The sequence below is a fragment of the Bombus fervidus genome, chromosome 14 (assembly GCF_041682495.2).
Source record: "Bombus fervidus isolate BK054 chromosome 14, iyBomFerv1, whole genome shotgun sequence".
Lineage (NCBI taxonomy): Eukaryota > Metazoa > Arthropoda > Insecta > Hymenoptera > Apidae > Bombus > Bombus fervidus.
Genome location: NC_091530.1, coordinates 6,804,017 through 6,819,984, shown reverse-complemented (window position 1 = coordinate 6,819,984; position 15,968 = coordinate 6,804,017). Strand labels below are relative to the sequence as shown.

At 38.6% G+C, this 15,968-nt stretch overlaps 1 protein-coding gene across 9 annotated transcripts in view; it reads right to left on the bottom strand.

Moving 5' to 3' along the window:
• Window positions 1–15,968, bottom strand: part of LOC139994435 (uncharacterized) — a 136,457-nt gene that overhangs the window by 84,992 nt on the left and 35,497 nt on the right. For all 9 annotated transcript variants that reach the window (XM_072017051.1, XM_072017052.1, XM_072017053.1 and 6 more), the window contains one exon: window positions 14,623–14,813. In XM_072017051.1, the coding sequence (XP_071873152.1) occupies window positions 14,623–14,813 (191 nt within the window). The remainder of the gene's footprint in view (window positions 1–14,622; window positions 14,814–15,968) is intronic.

Below are 15,968 nucleotides of genomic sequence, written 5' to 3'. Positions count from 1 at the left end.
TCGGATGGATATTTTCACGTGTACGTCGGTGTATTCTCGATAACAATTGAAATATAATATAACACATATAATACGATTAAAGTTTTTGGTCGGACGTGTCGGACAAATTATCGAGAAACGTGCAATTCCACAAACACGAACTTGGAAAGTTGTTCGACCAACTACGAGTTGCAAGTGGAAAACTATGCCGTTGCACAGCAACCGCTGCAAAACCTACGCCTCTCACGGAGAACATTTGCCCAAATTTATATCGTCAGAAGGAAATTCATTTCGAAAATGTGCCTCCTGTCGAAGAAATGAAATTCTAAGGAATTCTGTTTCTTACCCTGTTTCCAAGAATTGCACACTGAAAAGACCCACTGAATCTCTTACATCGTTTGTCCATTTTTCTTATTTATGAATTTTATAATTTCGCTGCAATTTTGAAATTTTGTGTAACCATAAAAATATAAACCATCGTCGTTTCGCTTTAATTTCGTTGCAAAATTCATAACACGAGCATTTCCCCGGTGTTTAACGCGTAAACTCATCATCGCCTGTTTTATTTGCGCAGCCCACGAGAGATTTGCAAAACTAAATTCCGCAGTTAACCAACCGGTTAATAGGAGAAATAACTTTCTACGTAGGTCGCATCACGCCAGTTACGTGGACGAAGTTGCGAAATTGCATAAAAATCCGCGGTCTATTTATTCGTTCTTTCGACGTACTTCGTACGAGTGGAAAATCATGGCGTTTCGCAATGACCGAAGATTGGAATTTGGTCTCAAGGTCGTAGCCATAGACCCATGATTCATCGCCTATAACGACTTGTTTGAACGTTTCAGCTTTGCTTCTAATCGATTTCAAATTGTCCTGCACGACTTCCATATCTCTTCATCCACGTTCTTCGTTTCTCGGTTATCGTCAGATGTAACTTGCGATATTCCTGATTTTCCACTCGTGCAAATTGAAGTACCGTTGCTGGCTAACCATCCGGAGAGTCATACGCTTTGTAGGGTCGCTCATTAAGGTGCCCCGTAAACGACGAAACCATACTTTGTACATCGGCTCTAATTACTGTATAATTACTAATAACTAATTACTTTACAGCACTCAGTTAGAGAGACAAACACATTTGGATCGTTTATGGATCGGTTACTTTGTGAACAGATCTCGTACAAACGAATCTTAAGATATTTTACGTATGTAACACGCAGATACAATGTCCAAGCTGAGTTACCCAAGACGAGCTACCTTGATGATTCTTTCAATTTTCTAGATAACGAAAAACGTTTAAGGAAGGAATTTTTACATTTCAAATCGGTGGAGTCAACAGTTCTGTCAATAAAAGGAAAACAGAGTATTTTATTGCAGAAGCGTTCGCATGATTTCTCATTTCTCTATTATTATATATATAAAGTCTGTGACTTTCAGTGATCTCGAATGATCATTGAGATTCTCTTGAGAACCGTAGGTGTCGAAAAAATATATGGTTCCATTAAAAGAAGAAAAAAGGTAGGTAATCTGCAAATCTTTTAAGTGCGCTCATCTGATAAAAAGTTTCGACCTCCGTGCAACGGTTCGTTGTAGGAAGCAAACAACTTTTGTTTCAAACACTTTTTCTTATCTCCAAAATTAAAAGAGATATTTCAGTGGCTCATCCTGCATGACTTATCCTCTGTAATTACACAGGATATATAATACATTTTAATACAACAGTATACACGATACGAACTGGGAGTTTACAATGTTACAATAGAATTGTTGATAGCAAGGATCCTTTAACCAGATAGCTGGTTGCGACCTCTTTGAAACGTGTGTACCTATAACGTGTCGCAAAAAGTAAGCCACGACGAGAATACTTGTCAAACACAGAGTATGTGTGGTTGTTATAACACAGAATTAAGTTATAATGAAATGATCGTTTCCCTTCTTTTTCCTTCTTTTTACTCACGACGAGTATACTCAACATAACAGAAGATATTGGCATTTCTTCACGACGAATATCCTTGTCAAACACAGAGTATGTGTGGTTGTTATAACACAGAATTAAGTTATAATGAAATGATCGTTTCCCTTCTTTTTCCTTCTTTTTACTCACGACGAGTATACTCGACATAACAGAAAATATTGGCATTTCTTCACGACGAGTATAATTGTCAAACACAGAGTATGTGTGGTTGCTTTAACACAGAATTAAGTTGTAATGAAATGATCGTTTTCCTTCTTTTTCCTTTCTTTTTTACTCACGACGAGTATACTCGACATAACAGAAAATATTGGCATTTCTTCACGACGAGTATACTTGTCAAACACAGAGTATGTGTGGTTGCTTTAACACAGAATTAAGTTGTAATGAAATGATCGTTTTCCTTCTTTTTCCTATTTGTTTACTCACAACGAGCATACTCAACATAACAGAAAATATTGGCATTTCTTCACGACGAGTATAATTGTCAAACACAGAGTATGTGTGGTTGCTTTAACACAGAATTAAGTTGTAATCAAATGATCGTTCCCCTTTTTTTTCCTTCTTTTTACTCACGACGAGTATACTCGACATAACAGAAAATATTGGCATTTGGCATTTCTTCACGACGAGTATACTTGTCAAACACAGAGTATGTGTGGTTGCTTTAACACAGAATTAAGTTGTAATCAAATTATCGTTTTCCTTCTTTTTCCTTTCTTTTTTACTCACGACGAGTATACTCGACATACCAGAAAATATTGGTATTTCTTCAGGACGAGTATACTCGTCGAAAATAGCTAACTGGTTAATGGTATCCACCTTTGCCATGGATATAACGTGTCGGGCGTACGTTCGTATGATCTTGTACGTGCCGTGAATCGTCGGGAGAAGCCGAGGACGGGTTTTCCCGCCTCGTACCTCGATTTTCTCTGCCCTCGCCGAGAGGCAATCGCTGCATCCGATAGCAGACACAGTGATTCTCGTCTGGCGCCAAGCGGATCGTGTGCCCACCGGTATACACACCCTTCGTAACAGGAAGAGAACGAGTTTTTACGTTAAATTTTAACGAAATTATCGGCTCGTCCCGCGAGCAACGCCGCGAGCCAGCCATAAAGATAACGAGGCTTCTTATCGTCGCGCAACGTCTCGAGAGCTGCATCGCTTCAGAATTTTCTCTCGCGTCTATATATACGCACATTGTGCGTAAGTACATTCGTTCGCCATTGACACTATTACGATAAGACACGACGAGAATGTAATTGGAAAAACATCTTGTTAACAAGTTCACTGCGCGTTCGATTTTCATTTTCTATAATGGTTTACTTTAACTGTCTCGCATTAGCTTGTACTTAAGGCACAGCCTTGTTAGGCTGTACGTTCAGCTACATCGTTGAAACGCAATAGTTTCGAAGAACCGACACAATCATGGACATTATGCTTCTTTAATTTCCTTGCAATTTACAATTCTTTATCGCTATCTTCTTACGACGGATAAATTTACGAAGATAAATATTTTTAATTCTAATTTTAACGCGTTTTGCTATTTTTATTTTATTCTACCAATGTAAATAAATAATTAATTTCGAAAATTGATAAAATAATTCTTCGCGAAGAATAAAAAACGGAAATAAATAAAAAGTCAGGAAGTTTCGGAAAGATTGTTCTATGAACGAACGAATGATAGAATCTTCTTTCGAAAGCGTGTCAAATTGACACAAGTGGCGGCCGAGGGTTCAGAAACTCAATGCTAATTACAGTGGCTACAAAAAATATTTGTACGCCATTCTACGACATTTATTTCAACGTTTACGTACTAATTAATCAAGTGCAAATATTACATTGAGTTTTATATCGCTATACGGTGCCTCTCTTATGACTACGAAACTTTGTTCTTATGAGAATAAATTATGCAACCTAATGAAAAGACTGGTTCGTTACAGGCTAGCAGTATGTACAAAAACTTTTCGTAGCTGTACGTGTAGCTTTATGTATCTACATAATGTGAAATCAAATGCTTTATAAAAAGTGAAGTGGGTCAATTTGGCTTCTGAGAGCCTCGTATTCGTATAAACCGGAAAATCTATAGAACGATCGTTATAAAAAGTACTTCAAGAATGTACTCGTACATATGACAAAAAAGAAAAAAGAAAAAAAAGAAAAAGAAAGGAGTACCGTTACATAAAAAGAAGAGCAAATTCCGGGAGCGAGTGGGTGGTGAAAACGCGTTTCGTACGTTTCAATGGGAAGCTCTTTTTATCGGCCAGCACAACTGCATATCGCGGCCAGTAAAGGTCAACGAGTGCAAGGAATTAATCGAGCTTTCCAGGGCTATGCAGGTCGGCCGAGTAATCCCACGCGGGCCGACGACGACGATGATTTAAAAACGAATATCCTGGATCGGTATTTGGCGAGTAAATGCGGATCTTCGCGCGGCGATGAACACAGACGAATAAAAGGCGTGGAATGACGCGCATAATACGCCTGAGAACAATAGTCGCCCATTTCTCCTCCTTTCTTTCTTTCCTCCATTTTAGCGTCTTTGCTTCTTCGTTTTTAGCGTAGGATTATACGTCTTTGTTCTTCGGTAATTTCGTCGAAAAATGGTGTTGCGAAATTTCGACACACAGTGACACACAGTCACTGTGGCCAGGATGATACAACGTAGCATAAAAATTACTCGATTTTGTTCACTTAACTCTTGATTGCTCGCTGTGGGATCCTGGACTGCCTCGAACGTTACAGACATTGTCATAATTTTGAACTAAAATGATAATAAACGAATGAAATAATAATCAAATTTCTCTGTACGATCTTTAATTCTGCTCAGACTCTGTGTCTTATAAATTGAGACTTTTCATCGACGTAACACGTAGGATCCGCTTCAACGTTGATTTCATTTTCCTTCGTTTTTCGCGTTTCATAGCTGAGTCGATGTACAAAACGTGTTCTTCTGTTACTTGTATTACGTTAGCTTGATAGAAACACGTCGATGTAGATGTTATCGGTTTGGAAGATATAAAGCTTCAGGAAATGGATGGTGGAATAAAACAAAATGAGAATTTGAACAATTGCAGATGAGTGTCGAATACCATGTGAGCCACGAAAGCCTGGACAGAGAAGGAATTATATGCTTTGTTTAATGAACTTACTTTGCAAATTACAATTGGACACCCTGTATGTGAGCTGTCGAAACACTCCACAAGTTGAGATAAATTTCAGCAGTTTTTGCGTGTTAAACGCGAAGAACGGGAACTTTATAAGTGTCTCGAGCAAAATGAAGTTCTAAGTAAAAGAACGAAAAACAAAGGAACGATGGTGAGTATAAAAGTTGCTGACTAAATTTAAATTACAAAATAAATCCAGGAAATAGAAGCCAACCCCGGCCATCATTTTGTCTCTCCTCTTTCATATTCTTTCATTCTCTTTCGTCCTCTGTGTGGCTCGTATTTTGAAAGCGGGATACGTGGTCGGAACAGGAAACGCCATGGGAGAGTGAGCAATCGGTATTCCATGGCTGTGTCACGGAGAGCCTCCACGAGAACCGGACCTAGACTCACTCTGTACTCGTCCCTTCTAGCTCTCGATTTTTCCTTCGATACGACTCTTTTCCTACGCCTATTTTATGCAACACGACTAATGACCGCGTACACTGCGGATGATTATGTAATTTTGTGCGTTCATCAACGTAACTGACTCGTGAGAGCCAAAGAAACAGCGAAATAATACGTTCGTTAACGCGTACAAGGTGATAGATTTTCTATCATTTTCTACGATTTTTCACTCGCTTTTAGTTGAAAAATGTCTAGAACGCTGTACACGCTTTTACTTGAAAAATGTACAGAAACGAGAAATGAAAACGTTGTATCAACATAATTTCATTCTTTGAGGAAGAAATGTAACACGAATAAAAACTCCACCCACGAATTATTAATACAACGAACGCGTTATTTCGCATATTCTCTGCATTTCCGCGGATCACGCTTGTGCTTTTATACGTCCCATAAATGCACAAACGTCCGCGATCAACCAAACGACTAATTTCCTCAACTCCGATCGACGAACTTCGTCCCTTAACACTAGAACTACCGATAGTCAACACGAAGCTATTTCTACCAAAACTGATGTTCGTCAAATGATAAATTGTAGTTCGAACACACGCTCGAGTTACCTCGTTCGACGTGTCTTGGAATGCTTAATGAATTACCGCTAATAAGAACACGTAATTGAACGAAGAAATAGTTCAACTTTTTCACGCTCCATACGCCGAGTATTATTTCCAATAAATCTGCTCTTGATCTTTCGTAATCTTAACGCTAGAACTACCGATAGTTAACACGAAGCTATTTCTACCAAAGCCAGTGAAAATGACTGGTCTTTAAAAAATACGTAATAGAATATTTTTATATTTATCGATTTATTACTTTCTTACAGAAGCAATTCCATGTTACGTGGTACATTTTTAGTATTATTAACGATGATCCCTAAAATGATCCCTAAACGAGGGTTGGCACGTTTATAAAATTGTAGAACCAGTCGTTTTCACTGGCGTGCTATTTCTAGCGTTAGCATCTAGCGATCTAGCGACCGATCCGCAATTTTCCTGATAACTGATATCGTCGTATCGAACGATACGCGGTACAAATTTTAAAAACGCGTGGCAAATTGTACGAAACGAGGAAACTGGTTAATTGGGTTCGATAAACAGATTGCAGGACCATTTTACACTTTGACAAATACCAGTCATTTTTACTGTTATTGGCATAAGTAGCCTTGATACAAAATTATTTTCAATTTGAATACGTAAAAGACAAAATAAAATTCATTATATTATTCCTTTAGTTATCGTTGCAAAAGTCATTACATCATTGCGAAAAAAAAAAAATATAAAACGAAATAGGAAATTTAAAATAAAATTGTAAAACCAGCCAATTTGATTGGTGCGGTAGTTCTAATGTTAAAGCAAGAGCTTTCAACGAAGTTCTTCTTCCAATTCACTTTGCCAATTTTAATGAATTTAAATGAGATTCTCGCTGATCTCTGGCAATCTCGGATATTCAGGGAAACGAAGGAAATCCATTTCGCAGAAGAATATTGATAAGCATAGAAGAGAATAGCGATAAAAGTAACAGACGATCCTCTTAAGGCGACCGGAGAATTTACGTCAAATGCAAATCCGACGAGGACTGGAGACGTGAAAAAATGTTGTACGAGGCGGAACGTGGACGTCGCTGTGTCGGACGTGGCACGATATCGATTTCGTGATCGCAAAACGATATCCGTGGCGCGGTTAACGGATACCAGACCGCGGATCGAAGACTCGGTCACGGGGTACTTGTCATCGAGAAAGTCTTTCTTCTTCTTCCTCTGGTATAAACGAGATTAGCGCAGAATGAAAGCAGCATCCACGTGTTTTTCGCATTGCCATCACGGTGAAAGACGTTGTTGCGTCGGATAACGTGTCGAAAGTTTTTCTAACGATGCTTTCCGATCGAATTAAACTCGAGCAAATGGAAGAGAGAGGAAGGGAATGACAGAGTCGACTCTTTCGAGGATTTTTCCTCTCACGGCGAAGACAATGGTACAGTTGATATTTGGATATCTGGAACGAAGAGTCTATGAAATGATATTCCTCTTTAAGGAGAAACTATAAGCGATGATTTGAATACAGAGGGTAAATAGAAGAAGAGAAGATACGGAGATGGAGGAAGAGATAGGGAGAGATGTAAGAGAAAAAATATTCCCTTTAAAGGAGAAAATGCAGTTGATATTTGAATATAAATGATATTTAAGTACTCGAGACGAAGAATCTGTGGAAAAATATTCCTCCTCCTTCAAGGTTCCTTACATTTCCCTTAGATTTAGATTCTTAGATCTCCTCCTTAGATTTTTCGTTTATCCTTCACATTATATCCTCTATTTTTAATATTTGAATATAAGACGCATCGACGAAAAAATATAATTTATATTTCATTATAAGCGATATCGAAGTACTTGAAACGGATAATCTACGGAAAAATATTCCTTTCCAAGGAGCAAGTACATATTTAAATATAATTGATATTTAGGTATCCCGAGTTAAGAATCTACGCAAAAATATTCCACTAAAGAATATAAGAATATATAGAAAGAAAATATTTCTTCAAGAAAAGACTCCTTCTTATTTAGGCACGATTATGTATGAATACCAAAATTCGCTCGCGTCTTTCAATTTTTTACTAAAATGGACGAAGAAGATCGAGAATTTCGAGCGATTCCTTTTCGATGATCGGGGACAGTACTCTGGCGAACAGAAATTACTAACGCAACAACGTAATACGTAGATATTAATTAATTATTTGGTAAATTCTTACGGGTATTTTGGTCTTCGGATACTTCGTTTTTTTTTTTTATTCCAATTAAACGTATACCTACATTTTTTACGAATACGTATATACATTTTGGTCTTCGGATGCTTCGACCATCGTTGCAATCAACTATTATATTGGTTGACAACCAAGTGATTGCAGGTTTTGTCAATAGCATCTATCGACTAAGTCCGCAATCACTTGGATGCCAACCTAATATTTAGATTCTTATGGCTATACGCATGGCGGTATTCAAGCAAGCGGCAGCTTACTACGAACAATATAACAAGATACGAAGAATCGTCCGAACGCTGTAACAACACAATGGAACAGCTTAGAGAATTGTAACAGTTCACGGAGGGAAGTTCTGCTCGCTAATGAAAATTATTATTTTTCGTGCTAGTGGTCTTGCTCGCAAGGTCGAAAGGAAGAGGAAGATCCGCGTTCTCCTCGAAGCAAATTACCTTCCAGTTATTCATAGACTTTACACGGTACAGGTACAGGCGCGAATGAATGCGCCCATTGACATCACGGGCCACTTTTACACGAGAATACAGCGTGAATGGCTGGAAACCAGTGATTTCGTCTCTCTGGCTGAACGCGTCGACACGAGCCATCGGTTTTAAAGGTCGTCCCCGAGGACTGAGCTACTGGATCACAATTTTTTCTCTCCTCTCCCCTAGTCCGCGTTATATAAGCCCGATTTTCGATATAGATCACGCCATTTAACCTGGTCCTCTGTTCCAGTTCTTCTGTCGCGAACGGAAACTGGCTCGCTCGCTCGCTCGTTTTCTCGGCTAAAACCCTTTGAAAGCCCTACAGATGGTGGCCCTTGTTTCCGCGCGACGAATTTCCTGTTTCGAAATCTCTCATTTATCAACCGGACGGATGTTGACGTCTCGCCGGCCAAATACGGCCCACCTTTTTCCTCGTTTTTCGCAATAACCGACAGAGCCACTCGATTTTTTCATTATCGCTTTAAGCTTCGAGCTTCTGCTGCCCTTCGTGGATCAAACGACGTATCATAGCATCTCTTGCTATTATTCGACTTTCAAGTTGCCCGTGTCTTTTACCTTTTGAGTGAAGCGAACGTTTTACGGACTGTTACGGATCGACGATTAGAATCTCACCTTACATCGAATTGCGCATAATGCGACCCGCTGACGCAATTACGAAGCGACGTAATCCAGCGTTTTTGGTATTTTTCAAATTTCAAGTTTCTCGCGTCTTCTTTTCTTTCTTTGCCGTTTCAGGCAAACTTGCGTTACACGGCGGCTGTTATGGAATAACAACTAAACAGATTCAATCGAATTGCGCGAGATGGAGACTGCAATGTAATTTCGTTATTCATGAGTCGAAAAGAAAGGATAAATAACAAAGCAGTCGATAATGGAAAAGAAAACAGCACCGTGCTACACCTTCATAGCATTTTTGTCCATCTTTCAAGGCACAGCGAAACGTGCCAAGTTGCTCGTGTTTCTGTATCTCTCAGATTTATTAGTTTTAGTTTTAGAAAAATCTCTCAGATTTCTCGTTTTAGCCTGGCGGACTTGAAACAAATTTGACGGATTTTTAACTTACAAATTTATAAAAATTGATTTATTAATTTTTCAACATTGCGGTTATCATCAACGACGGTGTCCCGAGATTTCGTCTGCGTTCTTGCTTCTTGTCTCTTCGGTTTCCTCTTTATCGCGATTATCTGGCTGTTATCGACTGTAAATAAACGCGTGAATGGGAACGATGAAAATTTGTGAATTAAGGAATCGTTCGTTATTTCGACCGTTATCTCGACCTTCTAATGGGAACTGTACTTGTGACATCATACTTTGCGAGTACAACATGGTCACAAGCAAAGAGCGGGGCGAACAGTTTCTTCGTGTTTGCGATGATGTGCCATTCGTTTCTACCGTTCGGTCGCAAGAAGACAACGACAGGAAGAAAAGGCGAGGGAAGAGACGACGTAGGGAAGAGAAAAGGAACGAAGAAGGGAGGAATCCAAAGCCAACGAAGCAGCGTTTCCCAACGTTGCGCGTCTCAGTCGCCACTTCGTAAACTTTTCGGAGAAAAACTCGACCTACCGTTTGAAATATTATCAGCCACTGTACGATAAAACGGTGTACGAACATCGAAACGTTAAAGAGAAATTAGATAGAAAAAGGGGAAAGATTCGACGACCATTTGAATCTAAACAAATCTAAACGTTCTACAAGACGATGCTACTTCTTCGTCAAACACGTTCAAACTTCTTCGAAACAATGCCTTGAGCGTAAAGATCCCTTTCTACGCTCTCAACTTATTTTTGCACGTAGAATAACCTTTTGCCAGTCGTCCGTTCCAGTCTAATCGAGAATTAGTGGAACGAACAGACGCGTAACCGACAACTTTTCAACGTCGATTTTCACCGAGCCAAGTTTCCAACACGGTTTTGCTACTCTCGAGTCACAGAATCTGCCTGACCTCGTCCATGCAACGAATTACAGCTCGCCCTTGTATTTACAGAAGATAACGCAGGATTACGTCTCGAAAATGACAAAGATTCCATGGCGCAACGTAGACAGGTTGGGCAACGCTGGGATAAAACGAGGCGCTGCATCGCGAGGTCTGGAAAACGCATTGTTTAGGCTGCACTTACACTAACCTAGCGGTGGGTGTGTCACGAGCGTGAAATACCGGCGAAGTGACTACGAGAAGAGAAAGAGAGAAAGAGAGAGGGAAAGAGAGATAGGAATCCACTTGGCCGATGCTCGAGCCACGTCGGAGATTACAGTGGACCTCGTCTATTCCGCTCAACGTGTGCTGCCTGTGGCCTCTACTCGGCTCCATTGGCCCCGCTTTCTACAAATTAATTACCTTCGTGCTCTACGGACCACAAAGTCGCAGAGATACGCGTTCAATTAAAAGTTGCGAGCTCGTTTCCGAAAAAGCAACCCAGAAACGAACGTGCCACCTAAGTACAAACTCCCTGCAGTCGTCTCTCTCTCTTTAATCGACGGAAATCGATTCTAAATTCGGTGCAGGCAATTGTTCCACAGTGAAATTGCAGGTTAAACCATTCAGAGTCTGAATTGTCTTGATATTTCGATTTAGTAATGTGCCTTTCTTTTTTTTTTTTTTTTTTTTTTTGTCAATTTATATCATTGAAGGCGGAATTTTAAGAATGAAAGGATCGATATCATTTTCGTGCTCTGTACCATTTACCTGGTACCATTTATCCTTCATCTAGATCTTCGAATTTTATGAAATTCGGAGAAAGTTAAGCGCTTTGTACAGATGCGATGAACTATCTTCTTGAAATTGTAGAAATTCTTCTCGTATCTCTGATCTATGCAAGAAACTTGTACAACGTATTTACCATTGTAATAAATTCTTTGCATTGCAATTACCAAGAGGGATATCAAGAATTTGCTCGGTATCTCTTCTTTTTTCTTTTTTTACTATCTCCTCTCTCATCTAAACCTTACAGTTTTATGAAATTCGGAGAAAGTTAAATGCGTTGTATAGATACGATGCACTAGCTTTTTGGAATCATAGAAATTCCTCTTGTATCTCTGATTTATGTAAACAGCTCCTACAACGTACTTATTTATTACTCTGATTTATTCTTTACATGGCAATTACGAGAAAAGATTTCAAGAATTTGATCAGCATTCTGTTCTTGTTACTATCTCCTCTTTCATCTAGATCGTATGAAATTGAAAGAAAGTCAAATGCTCTGCACCAACGGACGAACTACATTTTTCTTTTACATTATAAAAATTCTTCTCGCGCCACTGACTCTCACGACCAGAGCAAAATGTGTAAAATTCGCGCGATGCTCAACGTGTGTCAATGGATTGAACTGAATATTCATTCGCTCAACTGTATAAGAACGTAGCGGGTTCTTTGATCTTTCAGAGCTTTGTAAAGTCAACGCCAATGAAATGGGCGTCGATGTTGCATTATACGTTATTCCGCTAGCGCTATTAACTTTTACTGCATTATAATTGCAGAGTCGCTGAATGATTTGCACGGGTCAGAGAATGAATTCGTGTCTCCCTGTGAGTATTCGCTCCTACTTGTGATTCCATGCTTTCAAGATTCCATTAAAGCGAGCCGAATCACGGTAGAACGGCTCTACATTCTGCCTCGTGCAACTGGCGTCTGGTTTCTTCCGATAACGGAGATTCCTGGTGCTACGTTGCTCACAAACACGTTCACCGCGACATCTAACAGTCACCTGGTGAATAACAGTATGCCGGCAGGGTAACAGCTGCGTAGGTGCATTCGATTTCATGCGATTTGCAGGGAACTGCGAGAGACGCTTCCGTTAGAATATCATTTTATGCGATAAAACTTTAACGTATGTACACTGGCTCGCGAAATATATATATATAATATATTGTATTTACATATTCAATATATATACAATTATATTATTATATATAATTCTATGCGAGTACTTGTTGTATTATATTATACAGATACGATCGTTGTTATCAAATAAACAATTTAATATACTAATTCCATATAGTTATATCTATATATATACACATCAAATACTTCAATTTCTACAAACTTCGTAACATTGTTTTTCCTCCAAAATTGAAGTACGATGATCTTGTGATAATTTGTTTCACTTGTTACCGTATACGATAAGAGAGATATATACTACAGATGTATTAACGATTTTATTAAAGAGCGGATGCAATTTAAAGTCCACGTTATAGATCAGATATCAAAGTGATATTAAAAATAGGACTGAGACTTTTGAGCGGTATTGTATACGTCCACCAACGATTATTTCTTGCTCGCGCGTAACGTTCGCAGAAACTAAGGTGACCTATAAAATTAAAGGGCACCGAGAAACTCCGCACCAAATTCAATGGAGTCCGCAGACTGCACATGTGTACGTATGTACTTGTTGTTGGCAGAATACGAACGGCATATTTAAGTACGTATCACGTTGTTAGATAGACATGAATCGCTATTGTAGTAACCGTGAATCGTGCATCTTCATAAACTTGGTCGAGCTCGTAGTTGCCTCATCCACGACTATACGACGTACTTATATTTTTGACCTGCATAAGAGCGATAGTTCACGAACAGTACAGAACAATTATATCAACAATTATAGAAATTGACTATAGATTGGTCAGGCGACCAGATATTTCTGTAACGAACTATACATATTCGGTTTTCGATATTCCGATTAATTTATTATTTGTTGGAATTCGAGTGTAACAGATCCTACGATGTTACATCAACGCTTGTTAGCGCAGCTAATCGTTAGCATAACAGAGATTATCGACTTCTGTGTAAATGTTACCCTGTTCAAATAATTGTACATCGTAGAATATACAATTATAGCTACATCAACGAATACGCTATCTAGGAGCGCAAGGCTGATACGAAGATATTTTAGCAGAAGACTGGTGCGATATCTCTGGGTCACTGATTTCGTTTTTGCACACTGACAGATCCCTCCGCCGTGTTTCTACACATATCTTGTTAATAGCATCAGATGCTCTTAACGTTTTAACATTCTGTTTGAATTTTAAAAGTTTGAAAGAGGACGATCATTCATAGAAACTGATCCCTCTTCTGATGATTCGTAGGAAAATATAATATCCTTTAGATAGAGTGTCATTTCTTCTACATGTTTCATTTTACATGCATACGGCGTTGCTTTGTAACGCCACGCTTCTGGTGTTTCCGATATTTACTGTTGGAATACGGATGTTCATGCGAATTTACATGGGTATAATTAATTACATTATGGGTATAATTATAAAAGCGGAATCATACATACATAGAGATCCATTTCCAATTAAAATACATATTTAGATAGCTTCTCTTATCTTTAATCTCTTAATCTTTTATCTTACAAATGGAACCCTATTTATATTCTAGAATTAATGGCTATTACCACATATGCAAACAATTACCAATTTTAAATAATTTTTTAAGTAAGTATTATACTCTCAGCATCTTATATACATATATATTTCTGTATATTATGCATATTCTATATTCTGCACATTTTACAATTTTTCATGAAAGCATAAACATCCGCAGTCCATTCGTTATTAATGATGCGTCGAATAATTACGCAGGAACGACTTATTAAAAATGAGTCAGCGTATAAACATCTTACTCGATGCGATGTTTCGTTAACCAGCTGTGTAACAACGTACGACAGGCGTGAATATCTTTGACGTTAGGCGATCGTTCAGGCTACAGATTCGATATAAACGAAAATATATCGACTAGGGGGATGGCACCCAGAGGATATATTTAAAAAGAAGCAAAAGCATGCACGGATCGATGCTCAATTTTAGTACTCGCCTGTAAATGGGCTTCTGATCGTCACGTTCATCCGGTGTATTGAGGAAATTGGCGTCGTTCACTGCCGAAGACGTGGATCCCCTCGGCGACCTTGGGCCGCCCTCCAGCTCCCCGATCAGGACTTCTGTCTGACCATTTTGGAAAGGACTGCTGGCACGTCGTTCACCGACTCTTCCGCCTTGCACCGGTGTCTGAAAATATGAATCATCGTCTCACCATGTCGAAATAACTCGCCGATGTATTTAAACATTTATTACGCGAAGCTTCTATGTCCTCGTTGTACGCGTTACATGGAAAACTTGGGAACATTACGAGAAACTCTACTGTGTTACTCTTTACATTCGTATTATACGTTTCATATAAAATGAATTTGGGGAAGTGAGGAATTATACCGTATTATTTTCAACGTCCACATTGTATGTGTTATATGGAATATTTTTAAACATTTTATTGGTAGGTCGACCGTGTTACCTTGTAATTTTATATTTCACAATTTTGCTCGATCCAATACACGTCACCATGCGCATTTCCCAAATTTTCCATACATGTTTTGTCGTAATTAGCTTGTCACCAGCGACTAAAATTATAATTGCGTTTATCGTACACATAGAACCATCGTTGTATCAAATTCCTGATATATTCCCTGTGAAAGGAAATGGAATAATTTCAATAATTTATATATAATTTCCATAATTTCATATAATAATATATAATATGTATAAGAATAGAGAGCAGGAATGCTTATGTTCCATAGTAAAGAAGAAAGAATACTTTGGTTAATTTTCACGGAATTCTTCAACAACATTGCCCACGATTAATTATGCAGAAACGAATGGCGGATGGTGAATTACAATTCCGGGAAATGTTTACCTCACACTTAACCAATCACACGGACGTGTTTACATAAGCATCATGAAGGAGAAATCATTTTTAACCGCCAGTTATAAAGATAGAAGCTAACTACCAGTTACTTTCAAGAATATTAAAAACATCGATCCTGTCGCAGCTGTCCACCATCACTTGCTATTTCCTGATAATCGCGACGATATTTCCTTCAATTTTCATTTTGTTCTAAACTCGTTAAAACTTTAATTTCTGTAAATGCGTGAGATTGCGTCTATGTGATCCTAATACAAAATTTCTATTTCAGAAAGAAACGAGTATCTTCCACTCGCTGGAACTTTGATTTCTTCCCTGTAAGAGTATCTACAAGCAGATCTGCATCTAGTAATCCTGTCTCAACTCTACCTAGAAAATTTCTGTTCTAAAACATTCTTGTTTCTACTTCTAGCAGAGATTTAGAAGGAAGTTGCAGTCGCCAAAAGTTTGGTTTCTTCCAAATAGGA